The sequence below is a fragment of the Prionailurus bengalensis genome, chromosome X, assembly GCF_016509475.1.
Source record: "Prionailurus bengalensis isolate Pbe53 chromosome X, Fcat_Pben_1.1_paternal_pri, whole genome shotgun sequence".
In the NCBI taxonomy this organism is placed as follows: domain Eukaryota; kingdom Metazoa; phylum Chordata; class Mammalia; order Carnivora; family Felidae; genus Prionailurus; species Prionailurus bengalensis.
The window spans coordinates 86,741,594-86,755,620 of NC_057361.1; the positions used below are offsets into that span (position 1 = coordinate 86,741,594).

The following is a 14,027-nucleotide window of genomic DNA, read 5'->3' on the forward strand; positions in this document are numbered from 1 at the left end:
TATTTGCATTTAGGATAAGATTAAATTTTGGAACTCATAACATTTTCAATAAGAAAGAATCTTTCAGAACTTCTTCCTTTCATAAATATCATTGGTTCTTAGGACTGAGGGCATACCAAAGAGTTTACAGTCATTGAATTGCTTATGTATCACTCTTACCTATGATCATTATGGAAAAACCTGTTTAGTGTATATGAGGGTCCAGTGGAAAGATGTATCTGTTTAATACCACATACTCAGTTGAAAAAATGTTGAGTATTAACATCTCCTTTTTTCCTATCTTCAGTCTGAAAATTTTATTTTCCATTTAGATTCTCTGGTGCCACGTAAACCTAGACTAAATATACTAAGAAAGCAGTACCTTCAAATGGCCAATTATGTCCACTGTTTAATACAAACACAAAAAAGCAAAAATACTCCATAAACTTGCTTGATTTTTCAAGTCAGTTGGTTGGAGTTTCTTTAAAATATTCACAATTTGATTTTTCTGTTCTGTATGTAGTACCTGATATTTCATCTCTGTGTAATATGCTATATTCCATAATAGGCTACAATATTTTAACTTAATTAATTAATTTAAAATTTTTAATTCCAGTTAACACACATTGTTATATTAGTTTCAAGTGTGCAATATAGTGATTCAATGATTCTATATATTACTCAGTGCATCAAGATAAGTGTACTCCTAATCCCCTTTACCTGTTTTACCCACCTTCCCACCCACCTCCCCTCTGATAACCATCAGTTTGTTTTCTATAGTTGAGAGTCTGTTTCTTGGTTTGCCTGTCTCTCTTTTTTTTTCACTTTACTCATTTTTTTTATTTCTTAAATTCCACATATGAATTAAATCTTATGGTATTTGCCTTTCTCTGACTTATTTCACTTAGCAGTATACTGTATCCATTCATCCATTGATGCCTGCTTCTTGATTATATAGATGGCATTTAATGTTTATTACTCTCCTGTGTTTCAGGGACTCCATGAAAAAACTGGTGCATTTACAGCTGTTAAAGTGATGAATGCTCGTAAGGTAATGTATCTTATCCATATATTGTTCAATTTAATGGTATCCTATGGACTTAGATACACAGCTCAGAAAATATTGTATTTGTTTTTCATCATTATTATACATAATTATAATTATGTTGATCTAGATTTATTATATGTGTCATTTAATATTATTTCTATCCATAGTATATTATCTTTATTATTGATTTATTGTAGTTACACATAAAAAATGTTTCACTCACAACAAAAAGTCTACATATTTTGGTATTCTATAAGAATAAGGAAAATATCTATATTCCTGTATATTTCTAATTTATTATCTGTTTCTAAGGATAGCAAAGAGGAGATTTCCTCTAATGTTGTGTTAATCCTTCTGTGTTCGATCATATACTTTTCCCTGTCTAATCTTTCCTTTTGAGAATTGAGGCCATTAGACTCTCGATGACAGGTAGAAGGAAAGAAATTGTCAGAGATGCACATTTTTCAGACATTTTCTGACAGATGAGCAAGAGAGACAGTTTAATTGGCATTGTTCCTGCTAACATTTATAAAGTTGCGTCATGGTTCATAACATATTGTCCTGGAATTTGCTAAGTACTGATTTCTGTCTTCTTTCTTTAGCATGAGTGCCTCATTTTCTCTAGATAATATTAGCATGAACATAGCAAAAGTCAAAAAAATTTCATTTCACTATACCTTAAAGAAAAATTCTCAAATGTTATGTTTGAAAAATTATACATATTCACTGAACCGTTGTCAATGCCATAAACTGTTATTTTCCAATTTGTGCAAGGAGTGAATTGCTGAAACTATTTAAAGAGTTGCATGCTTTTTATTTTGCCAGTAAATGTCAAATGTTGCAAACCAATGTTAATTTTAAGGGATTTTGAGGTTTTGTGGATTTATTTTGCCCTACAAATCATGGCTTCCAAATAATCAGCCCAGTACTTTTTTAGTGAGACTATCTAACATACTTATTATCCTTGTTTTGACTTGAGAGACCTTTGACTGACATTTAATCTACATTTTAGATACTCTAACTTTTGAAATATTTAAAACTCATTTTCATACCATAGATAGTTTCAATTACTGTATTTTGTAAGGAAAAATAGCACTTTACTAACATCAAATTGTAATTTTTCCATTAATATGGTAGTTAAATCTGTTATTTTGAATTTGGTGCCAAGTTTCTGTATATATAAGAATCTGATTTTTAAGTAAAATTATTAGTGAAAATTGAAAGAGGAATAATATTATGTCACTCTTACATTTAATGCCCAAAGAACACAAATTATTTAAGAATAAATCATTTTCAAAGTGTACTAGTAGGTCTAAAAACATTTTGTTCTTGGTTTTGCAGACCGCTTTACCTGAAATAGGAAGACGAGTGAGAGTGAATAAATATCAAAAGTCTGTTGGATGGAGATACAGCGTGAGTACGGAAAGTCTCCTTTAGCTCCCAAGTTGTCTTTCCTTTAATTTTCACCTTTAAACTAACCCTTGTATCATTATCTTTAGAAGGCCATAACTAAAATATTCTTGCCTGGAAGTGATAACATATTATCTTTTAACACATTCACATAGATCAATCATTATATTTGAACACTAACATTGTCAGAAATCAGGGGCTAGAAGAAACAGTTCCCTGAACAGGTAAGTGTTGAAAGCAGGTGAAGGATTAATTATATCCACAGAGTATAGAGCACTCTAGCTGAGTAGCAACAAAGGAGATGATGAAACCAAGAGCAAATTTTGCCTTAAATTGGCCCTGGTAAGGTCTTTTTTATACCTTTTACATGGTATTCCAGACTGATTGGCTATTCCCCCATTATGATTCTAAGAAACATTGCTATTGTATATGAGTTAAATGAGGACTACTCTTTTTTTATTGTAAGAACAATAGCAGACAGAAAACCACAGCTATCCAACATAAAAGTCTTCAGATATCTGGCACAGTACTTGAATACATAAAGGAGTGGAAATGCTTTGTACTTGAAGCTCTATAACTTCCTTACAAAGCACTCTCTATGACTAATAATTTGCTAGCTCTAGAATACAATCATACAAAGAAAATTCTTCTTCAGTAGATGTTGGTGACCTATCAAAATATTGTGTGAGCCTAAAAGCAGAATTCCTATTCTTATCAATTTTATTAAAACTTTTTTAACTGTTTATTTATTTTTGAGGGAGAGAGAACATGAGCAGGAGAGGGGCAGAGAGAGAGGGAGACACAGAATCTGAAGCAAGCTCCAGGTTCTGAGCTGTCCACACAGAGCCCAACGGGGGGCTTGAACCCTCTAACCGAGAGATCATAACCTGAGCTGTAGTCAGATGTTTAACTGACTGAGCCACCCAGGCACCCCATTATCAATTTTGTTAATTGACCTTTTTTTTCTTACACTTCTCCTCAGCTATCTGGTATTCAAATATTTCAACCTTTTGTGTCTTAATAAATATGCTCTCAGGATTTAGGATAACTTTTCCCATTAACCCAATCACATTCAGAGAAAGTTTGTATTTATATTAGAAAAGTATTGGTAAACAGTTTCATGATTGATCTAGTAAGTACCAGGCTCCTGTTTTGTTTACAATGTATCTCTGGAATCAAAGCCTATCCAAATAAAACAGGTAGTACTGATTAATCTAACACACTTCAGTAGATCAAGAAGCTGCAAAGTGTAAGGTATGAAAAATATAATTGATTAATTTGGTTTCATCACACATTTCTGTTAATAAGTTCCTTTAAAGATCTTCCCCGAACCCTCTCTGGTATTCTTTCCACAAGGAAAAATATTTTGGTTCTAGAATGGGGGTGAAATTATAAAGGAAGTTGTCGTATTCTTGAGCTGTCTCTTTCTGACAAAAATTAGGATATTCAGGCCACGCTGGGACAACTGGCCCTGAGCCAGGAAATGCTATAGCATCATATTACTGAGATATTTGTGAGAGTTTTAAATTACCTACTTGGCCTGATGGATATAATGTACTTATGTGTTTCTCACAAGCTCAACTTCCTGTTAATTGAGAATGGCAAACACACTAATGCTTTTCAAACATATCTGATCTTGGTTTATTGGTTTTGGGAGAGTTTACATTTATGTGGGAAACTCACTCTTAAAAGTTTTTCTAGTTGGGAACTTTGAACTCTCTGATTATATATTTTAGTAAGAAAAATAACTGCTAGCTGATCAGTCAATTAGTATTTATAAATCATCTTGAATCCTTTGGGATAAGAAGGTTGTGACTTACACACACATCTCTTTGAGTCAGAGGTTTATGGAAATAGCAATAATGTGGAAGTCCAGACACACAAATCTAAATCCCAAGTCCACCACTAAACAGCTAAGAAATACTTGGGAAACAGGTCTTACTTCTCTAGGCCTCAGATTTCTCATACGTAAAATGCACCAGAATATTTGGCCTACTTATAAACAGAGTTAAAAATATGGTCAAATGCAACTGCATAGCTGCCTTGAGCCCAGCCATTGTTCTATTCTTGCTTGTGGACATGACCTTTCTAACTCAGAAGGAAAAAAAAAGCTCTTTGATAATCAAACTACCAAACAACTTAAAGGACTCAGGCTGGCCCCTGCTTCTCTTTTACATGTTCTTTGTGTTCTTACCCTCACACCATCATCTCATTTTTATTTACTGCACTCTTTATGAATTCATGTTCCTTTCAACCCAATGATGGTGGCTTGCTAGGTACTGACAATGCCCATGTACACATAGAATTGCTAGTTCCTGAGGTTTATTTCTATACAATGGCAGATGTTGTTACCATTTCAAAGGACAGCCATATCTGAGGTAAAGCAGAAAGTTCAAGGGTCCTACATGACAAGAATGAAAGTCACGAGGATCAATTTTTATCTTTGTAGAAAACAGGTTAAGGGAATTCAAAGAGAACTTATTAACTGAGCTTCCTTGGGAGGCTGGGATGACACTGGAACCTGGACTTCTATATGATTCTCATGCCACAAGTTAATTGTTTTATTTATCTCTGCCTTTATGACACAATAAATACAGAGAACCTGGAGAAACCAGGCCTCATCCCCTTCTCCCAAAGACAAATAGGTGTCTAGATTTTTTTTTAGTTGTTGAATATTTATGGGTAAATCCACTGGAAAATCCCAGAGAAATGTTAAAGAATGTTCTTCAGCTGCTAGCCATTTCTCTGAGATTTCAAACTTTTTATAATGTATTATGAATACTTGGGGACATTTCAGAACCTAGTACATTGCCTTATATTTATTTTATAACTATTTTTTAAAGTCTAATTACACTATAGCTAAAGATTAAAAACATTTCCCATCTTTCCTACTGGGTCTGAGAGAATAAACTAAGAAGTAAAATGATAACTGACTAGATATATTCAGCTACCTATTAATTTCAGCTAAAATATCTATTTCCCCCTACCCCCAGGTCATCAAGCCAATATAATTGAAGGAAATTCTGGGGAGAACTAAAGATAAAGGTTAATTCCTTAATTTATTTTCATGCCAGTTGACCCTTTCTGATTCATTGCCCGAAAGAAGTCAAAGGTATCCTTTTTCACTGGATTTCAGAATAGGAGCTCAACTGTATTTTTAATTTAAAAGTCTTCTTTTCTATTTTTAATTGTTGAGGAACCTCCATACTGTTTTCCACAGTGTCTATACCAACTTGAATTCCTGCCAACAGTGTGTGAAATTTCGTTTTTATCCATATCATTGTCAACACTTGTTATATCTTGTCTTTTTAATTTTAGCCATTCTACTGAATAAAATAAGTAGGACTGAGAAAGACAAATACCATATGATTTCATTCATATGGAATCCAAAAAAGGAAATGAATAGACAAAAATCAGAGTCAGACATAAATACAGAGAACAAAGTGATGGTTGACAAAGGGGAGGAGGTGGGGTAAAATGGATGAAGGGTAGTGGGAGATACCGACTTCCAGTTATGGATGAGTCAGTCACAGGGATGAAAAAGGTACAGAATTAAGGAATATAGTCAATTATATTGTAATAGTGTTGTATAGTGACAGATGGTAGTTACACTTGTGCTGAACATAGTATAACATATAGACAAGTTGATTCACTATGTTATACACCTGAAACTAATGTAGCATTGTGTCAACTATACTCAAATAAAAAAAATTAATAAAAAAATTATTTTTGGTCAAAAAAGTCTTTACATACTACAGCATATATTTATTTTGCACAATAACAGTACTCTTAAAAAGTTATATAAATGGAACATTTATAGATGCAGTGAGAGAGCTTTTTTATTTACAATCAAATGAAATTTAGAGCTAGTAGGCATTCAAAAGACCCAGGTAGTGAATTCTTTTGTCAAGTGGGAGATCACTACCTGAGCCATTTTGTATCACCCTCAACTTCATTATACACTATCCTGTATTCATCAATGATTGTGTCATTCATGTTTGTGAATCTTATTTCTTTGTATGTAAGTTCCTTTAAATTAGGAATATTATATCTAAATGCATAAACCAATGATATGCTCATCAGAAATTCCCAACAATTTAAGTTACTTTTTTGTAAGTTAATATTTTAAGATATTTTTCTCCAATGCATTGCATCTGTTTACATATAAAGTGTGATGATTTTTAAATTATTGAGAAGCAAAAAGCTGTTTTTAGATTGGCTACGAATAGTTACAGATGGATTATGGAAACTACCTAGTTGTCACGGTACAAGGGGACAGCTGAATCTTTAGGGAGAGAGAATAGCTTCCCATTTCACTCCACTATAACAAATGTGATGAAAGTAAAAGCTGATGTTGCAGATTAGGGTAAAAAGTGGAGAAAGGTGTACAGTTCTGATAACACTAATGCAAGTGAGAAGGTGAAGTAACATAGATACTGTATGATAATACCTTACATTTATAGCATTCTTCTTTCAAGAACTTCAAAGAACTTTAAATATATTGTCCTATTTGGTTCTACTAGTATTCCATTTAGATAGGTAATGGCTGCCAACTTCCATCAGACTTCTGAGGACAAATTCAACCTTGGGAAAATTAAGTAAATTTCCAACTTTTAGCTATTTGTTGTAAAACCCATGTGTCCTTATGCTCAGTGTAGATGCCCTTTTCTGATGACATCACACTGTCTTCTTCTAGAAATAGCTCTTCAAATTATGTATTCTACCTGGGTGAACCCATCCAAAAAGATAGCTTCAGTTATCACTATAGAGATAATTCTCAAAAACATACCTTTAGCCCTGACCTATACCCTGAGTGGCAGCCTCGTATCTTTATTCAATATAATTCTACACATCCATAGAAAGGAAGTGCATTTATTCTTATTGATGTAGAAATGTGTGCTTTGGGTATTGAATAAGACATGTGAGTTGCAGAGTAGTGAAATATATATATTCTGCAGGAATAAAAATGTCTGGAGGAATATACACTCAACTGTTACCATTGGTAGGAAGAAATGTTCAGTGATTGTGGAGTACTTACATATTTTATTTCATATATGTAAATATATTTTATCCATATGTATCACTGTTGTGGTTAAGAAAATAAATGACTTTAAGCATATCTTTTAAAAAAAATTAGCACAGATCAAACCAGTACCTTTGAAATGCAGTGAGTCAGAGGGGCACCTGGGTGGCTCAGTTGTTTAAGCACCCAACTCTTGATTTCAGCTCAGGTCATGATCTCACAGTCTGTGAATTCAAGCCTCACCTCAGACTCTGTGCTGACAGTGTGGGGCCTGCTTGGGATTCATTATCTCTCTCTCTGTCTCTCTCTCTCTCTTCAAAAATAAATAAATAAACATTTAAAAAAATGCAATGAGTCACAAACCAAGTCAGTGTGGTTACATGTATAAGGATAGATACACAGATCAATGGAATAGCACTACTTCCATATACCTATGGTCAAGTGATTTTTGACACCATAGCAAAGACAATACATGGGGAAAAAATGGTCTTTTCAACAAATGATGCTGAGATAAGTAGATATCCAAATGTAAAAGAATGAACTTAGACCCCTACTTTATTTAACAATTAAGGGGCACCTGGGTGGCTCAGTCAGTTGGGCGACCTACTTGACTCAGATCATGATCTCACAGATCTTGAGTTTGAACCCTGCATCAGACTCTGTGCCGATAGCTCAGAGCCTGGAGCCTGCTTCCAATTCTGTGTCTTCCTCTCTCTCTCTCTGCCCCTCCCTTGCTCTACGTTCTGTCTCTCTCTTTCAAAAATAAATAAACATTAAAAAAATTGAAAATTAACTCAAAATGATCAAATACCTAAATGTGAGAACTAAAACTATAAAATGCTTATTAGAAGAAAACATTGGGATAAATATTCATGACCTTAGTTTTGGCAATGGATTTTTAGATATGACACCAAAAGTATAAACAATAAAATAAGAAATCAATAAATCAGACTTTATTAAAATTAAAAACTTTATTTCACAAAGAACACTATCAAGATAGTGAAAAGACAACCCACAGAATGGGACAAAATGTTTGCAAATCAAATACCTTATAAAGTACTTGGGTCTAAGATGTATAAATAAATCTTACAATTCAATAATGAAAAGACAAATAACGTAATTAGAAAACAGGGGCAAAGATTTTCAACTAGACATTCCTCTGAAGATCATATACAAATGGCCAATGAGCACATGAACAGATCATTAATATGATCAGTCATCAGAGAATTTTAAGCCAAAACTACAGTGAGATACCATTTGACACCCACTAGGATGGTTATAATAATAAAACAGAAAATAATATGTGTTGATGAGGGTATGGAGAAATTGGAATCATTATTGCTGTTGGAAATGTAAATAGGTGCAGCACTGTGGAAATGATTTGGCATTTCATCAAAATGTTAAATACAGAGTTACTATTTGACCTAATAATTTCACTTCTATGTATATACCAAAAAGAAATAAATATATATATTCACCAAAAAGAAATAAAAGCATATATTCAAATAAAAACTTGATATGAATGCTCACAGCAGCATTATTAATAATAGCCAAAAGACAGAGCTAACCCAAATGTCTATCAGTTAATAAATGAAAATGAAAATGAATAAAATAATGATATATTTTGCAATATGGGCAAAACTTGGGAAAAAAGTTAGTCACAAAAGTCCACATATGAAATGATTTTCATTTATATAAAATGTCCAGGATAGATACATCTATAGAAATAGAAAATATATTAGTGGTTCATTAAAACTGGTATGTGTTTGTAGGAGAATTTGTGTGTGATAACTAAAGGGTATAAGTTTTCCTTTTGGGGTGATAAAAATATTTTAAAATGGATTGTGGTGATGGTTGCATAATTCTGTTAATATACTAAACACCATTGAATTTTCACTTTAAATGGACGAGTTGTATGGATGTAAATTATATTCCAATAAAACAGTTACAAAATAAACAAAATGTAATGATTCTTTTCAGTGAAAACTTTATACAATGGCCATTGCTGCTGGTGTAGGAATCACACTTTCAGAACCACTAAATTAAAAGATCTTCAATTAAGCTTTATTTTCTCCAAAATTCCCGGTTAACCAGAGATCTCCATTCTCTGATAATTCTAGTTGAGATTATATTATAAATTGCTGTGGGGTATAATGGGTGGCCATAGAATTTCCTTTGTTCTACTCTAGTTTAGGATCCCATAGTTATTAACTGGCATAGTTTAGGAACTTTATTGTCTATTGTTTATTCTGCAGGATGAGGAAGAGGATCTTAGGACTGAACTCAACCTTTTAAAGAAGTACTCTTTCCACAAAAACATTGTGTCCTTCTATGGTGCTTTTTTCAAGCTGAGCCCCCCCGGCCAGAGGCACCAACTTTGGGTATGTATTTAACCTTGATCTTATTTCCTAAGACTAAATCTCACTTGAGGAAATACATTTTCACAAGCTGAGATGCACTTTTGTGCACTTACAGGAATACTTAAACACTCCACTGCTCAAAGTAGTATGACAAAATGTGTTCTGATTCCTGGAGATGGGACTAATAAAGTATGGAAAAGTAACATAAGTTCCTGGCAAGGGTCTTCAGGGTAAAATAGAGGAGGACTCAAATGAACACTGGGAATATTTAACATGTTTCTTTTTAAATATCGTTTTGCTGCTTTTAACTTTTTCTGTATATTTGCTGGTAAATTAGAGGTATGGCTAAGGAGACTACCTGATGGACTTGCAAATAATGACTGGATAAGTATCAATTCTAATTAGCATTCAGCATGAACATATGGATGCATTTAAGTTTTTCTAAGGAAATGCACGTATGTTTAAACATAACTCCCGGAAGTTTAAACATAACTCCCGAAGTTTTTTTCTAATTTGTTAGTTGACTTATCTTTTTCTTAGTCTACTTATACCTATACTGTCACAAATTAAAGATCAATGAGATATAAATTGTATAGGGTAACTAAAACATAAGCTACAGTTACCAGAATGTTGCTGCCTCCCACTATGGCAGAAATAGTCAAATAACAAGAAAATGAGCTCTGGTCAGAGATTTGTTTATTTCAAAAGGAATATTTAGAACAGAAGTGGGGTCAGTGTCCAATTGCTAGCTACATTTCCATTTCCATTTCAAGTCAAGAATAGTATTGTTTTTTTTTTTTCAAAATAATAACTAAGAATTTTAAGAACCTTCAGTTGTCAAGGAAAGATTGTTCCACATTACATAATGGACTTTAGGAAGCAGGGCAGTGGACATTATAGAAATATTTTCAACAAGGAACTGAATTGAAATAGTGGTTCTCAAACTTTAGTGTGCATCTGAATCTCCTGGAAAGCCTGATAAAACACAGATTGCTGAGCTCTACCCATAGGGTTACTGATTCCATTGGTGTGGGGTGTGGGCCCATGAATTTGCACTTTTTAACAACAGATGATGATGTTTATGCTACTGGTCTGGGTACCACACTTTCAAAACCACCAAATTAAACATCTTCACTTTAATCCCATTTTATTCCAAATGTCCAGTTAAGTAAATCTTCTTTTATCTGACAACTCCCGTTGGCATTTCATTAAATATTGCTGTATACCTTTAATGACTATTGGTATATTTTTGGCATACAATATTTGTCTTTTAATATAATTTTACTTACAATTTTTTTCCTCTTGCTTGTATGGCAGTCTCCTTATTAGATGTATTTATCAGTACTCAATTCAATCAATTATTCAACATATTTATTCAAAACCATCTATTTGCCAGGCCTTCTGCTAGATTATGAGATTACATGGATAAACTGAACAAACATGTCCCGGACCTGTTGGAACTTACAGTCCGTTTGCAATGACCAGTATCAGTCAAATAATCACACAAATGAGTATATAATTGGTCAAAAGGGAAATAACATGCTTCTGTGTGGGCAAATAGCATGCTTCTATGTGGGCAAATAACAAAGGTATCTAAGTTAAGTAGGGAATGAGAAACTCTTCTTTTTTTTATTAATTTTTTTTTTCAACGTTTATTTATTTTTGGGACAGAGAGAGACAGAGCATGAACGGGGGAGGGGCAGAGAGAGAGGGAGACACAGGATCGGAAACAGGCTCCAGGCTCTGAGCCATCAGCCCAGAGCCCGACGCGGGGCTCGAACTCACGGACTGTGAGATCGTGACCTGGCTGAAGTCGGACGCTTAACCAACTGCGCCACCCAGGCGCCCCGAGAAACTCTTCTTTAATAAACTTTTTTTTTAAAAGTTTTTTTAACGTTTATTTATTTGTGAGAGGGGGGAGGGGCAGAGAGAGAGGGAGACACAGAATCTGAAGCAGGCTCCAGGCTCCGAGCTGTCAGCACAGAGCCCGAAACGGGGCTTGAACTCAGAAACCGTGAGATCATGACCTGAGCCAAAGTCAGACGCTCAACTGACTGAGCCACCCAGGTGCCCCATAAACTTTTTTTTGAACTGAGATCTGAAGGATGAATAAATTATTTGTGGAGGCAAGAGTTTTCATGGGACCATTTACACTGTCTTGCCCATATAAATCAAAACAAATAGGAAGTAAGTAAATGACTAAATAATTACCATTTATAAAGTGTATGTGCCAGACATCATGCTTACAAAGCTGGGAAAATAATTGAAAATGTCTTTATGTACCTTTAAGACTAGAGCGCTTCTGACTTAAGTAACATTAGCAAGATTTTTCCAGGGTACATCTGAATGAATGGCTTTAATTTATGTTTGTCATGGTTCAAAATGAGCCACTTTGCTTCCATTACCACAGTTGTACATGTTGTGACCATTTAATACAGTTAACATGAAAATTAAACTTTCTTGGTTTCTCTGTATAATTAGTTTTGTTAGGCAATTTCTTCTCTTCTTTTTTGTGAGAGTGTACTTATGTGAAAGATATGCAATAATATGAATTGTGAACAAATATAAATTAAAGGAATGATTTACTGAAAAGAAAATGTTAGCATTACAACAAGAAATGAGGTAGACTTTACATATTCATGATTTGGGGCATATCCTTTAGGTTTCCTTCATCTACAGCAATAATTAACTTGCCTACAGTTTAAAAAAAACATGTTTTGTTGTATTTATAGAGAGGTTTTGACATGGGCACTAATGCAGAAGCCTGTGCTTAAGAAAAGTTTGTTGGGTTGATTATAATAGATACATTCTCTTTTACATTGTCCAGGCCTCTAGCCAGCTAATATAGGAAAGGAAATTTACTAGTTTAGTACCTGATTAATTGATGGCAAAAAGATAAATTTTCTGAGAAATTTTTGTTAATAAAGTAACATCTGAACAAGATGGTTTCAGTGATAATAGCCTTAAAATAGAGTTTCCTTAGCAGTAAAGTCATTTGGGAAAAAATGCCCTATAGGAATACAATTGATAGTTTACCCCTTGAAATTGTAGTTTGCCACTATCTCAGGAAACAATAATTTAAAATTTAGAATTTAGAAACAAAAACAAAACAACAATAACAAACAAATTTAGTCTTAATGTTGAAGTGCAAATTCTTTTGAGATCCTTCTATCCTGCTTCTTCACTTGCAATCAAATTGTTCCTTCAATGATCTTTTCTGTTGCACTCCAGGCATCACTCAGGCTTGTCTCCTGCACAAGCTTTCTACAGGAATATAATCATTCTTTTTTCAATAAACTGAATGTTCTTCCTTCTCTTTATATCCAAACACTATCCTTCAAGGCTTAGCTCAAATTCTACCTCTTGGTTAAATATCCCTGGTGTGGTACCTGCCTTCCCTCCCTCCACTGATCTTTGGATAGGTTCCAACTCTCTAATTCCACTAGCCTTTAGAGACTCCCACCAGACAATTGAGCCAGTATTTGCAATGTCTTAATCCCTAACATTACATATAAATACAAGCCATGTGGACTAAAACTCTCCAGATATTTTCATAGAACTACTTTCTAATTCTTGACACTTTGCTGACTTCCCTGCAGATGGTGATGGAGTTATGTGCAGCAGGCTCAGTCACTGATGTAGTAAGAATGACCAGAAATCAGAGTTTGAAAGAAGATTGGATTGCTTATATCTGCCGAGAAATCCTTCAGGTGAGTCTTCATATAGTCATTCTCCCCTGCCTTGAAAATACCTGGGAGTAATATATGCAGTGTACTTTATACTTGCTCATACAGGTTGGTTTAAGAATTCTAAACATAATCTCTGGATCAGGATACCAAAAAAGACCTAAAGGCTTTAGAGAAAGCAGATTTTCAGGTGATGTCTATGTCCTTAACTTTAGATAGGTTGCAATACGGGTAACCAGGCCCTTCCAAGCCTTGCTCTTTAACGGTTCTGTCAGAGTTAGACTATTGTGTTCATTGGATCATAGAAATAACGACTTGGAATATTTATTACATCATTCAGATTTTTAGAGTTCTTAAAAAAAAAAAGCTGCACTATATCGTTAGAGATTAAAAGTGAGACAAAAGTCCGTGTTTTACAGAATGGCCCCAAACCATCCATAACCATTTTGCAGACAGATATCCTATTTGAAAAATGCCCTACTTTTAAAGCTTGCTTCATTTTGAATACCAAGTTGGATGAG

At 34.0% G+C, this 14,027-nt stretch overlaps 1 protein-coding gene across 1 annotated transcript in view; it reads left to right on the plus strand.

The window, feature by feature from the left end:
- NRK (Nik related kinase) overlaps nt 1-14,027 on the plus strand; it is a 156,893-nt gene that overhangs the window by 73,864 nt on the left and 69,002 nt on the right. The window contains exons 3-6 of the mRNA XM_043569920.1: nt 974-1,030; nt 2,369-2,440; nt 9,716-9,841; nt 13,420-13,530. Of these exons, the coding sequence (XP_043425855.1) occupies nt 974-1,030; nt 2,369-2,440; nt 9,716-9,841; nt 13,420-13,530 (366 nt within the window). The remainder of the gene's footprint in view (nt 1-973; nt 1,031-2,368; nt 2,441-9,715; nt 9,842-13,419; nt 13,531-14,027) is intronic.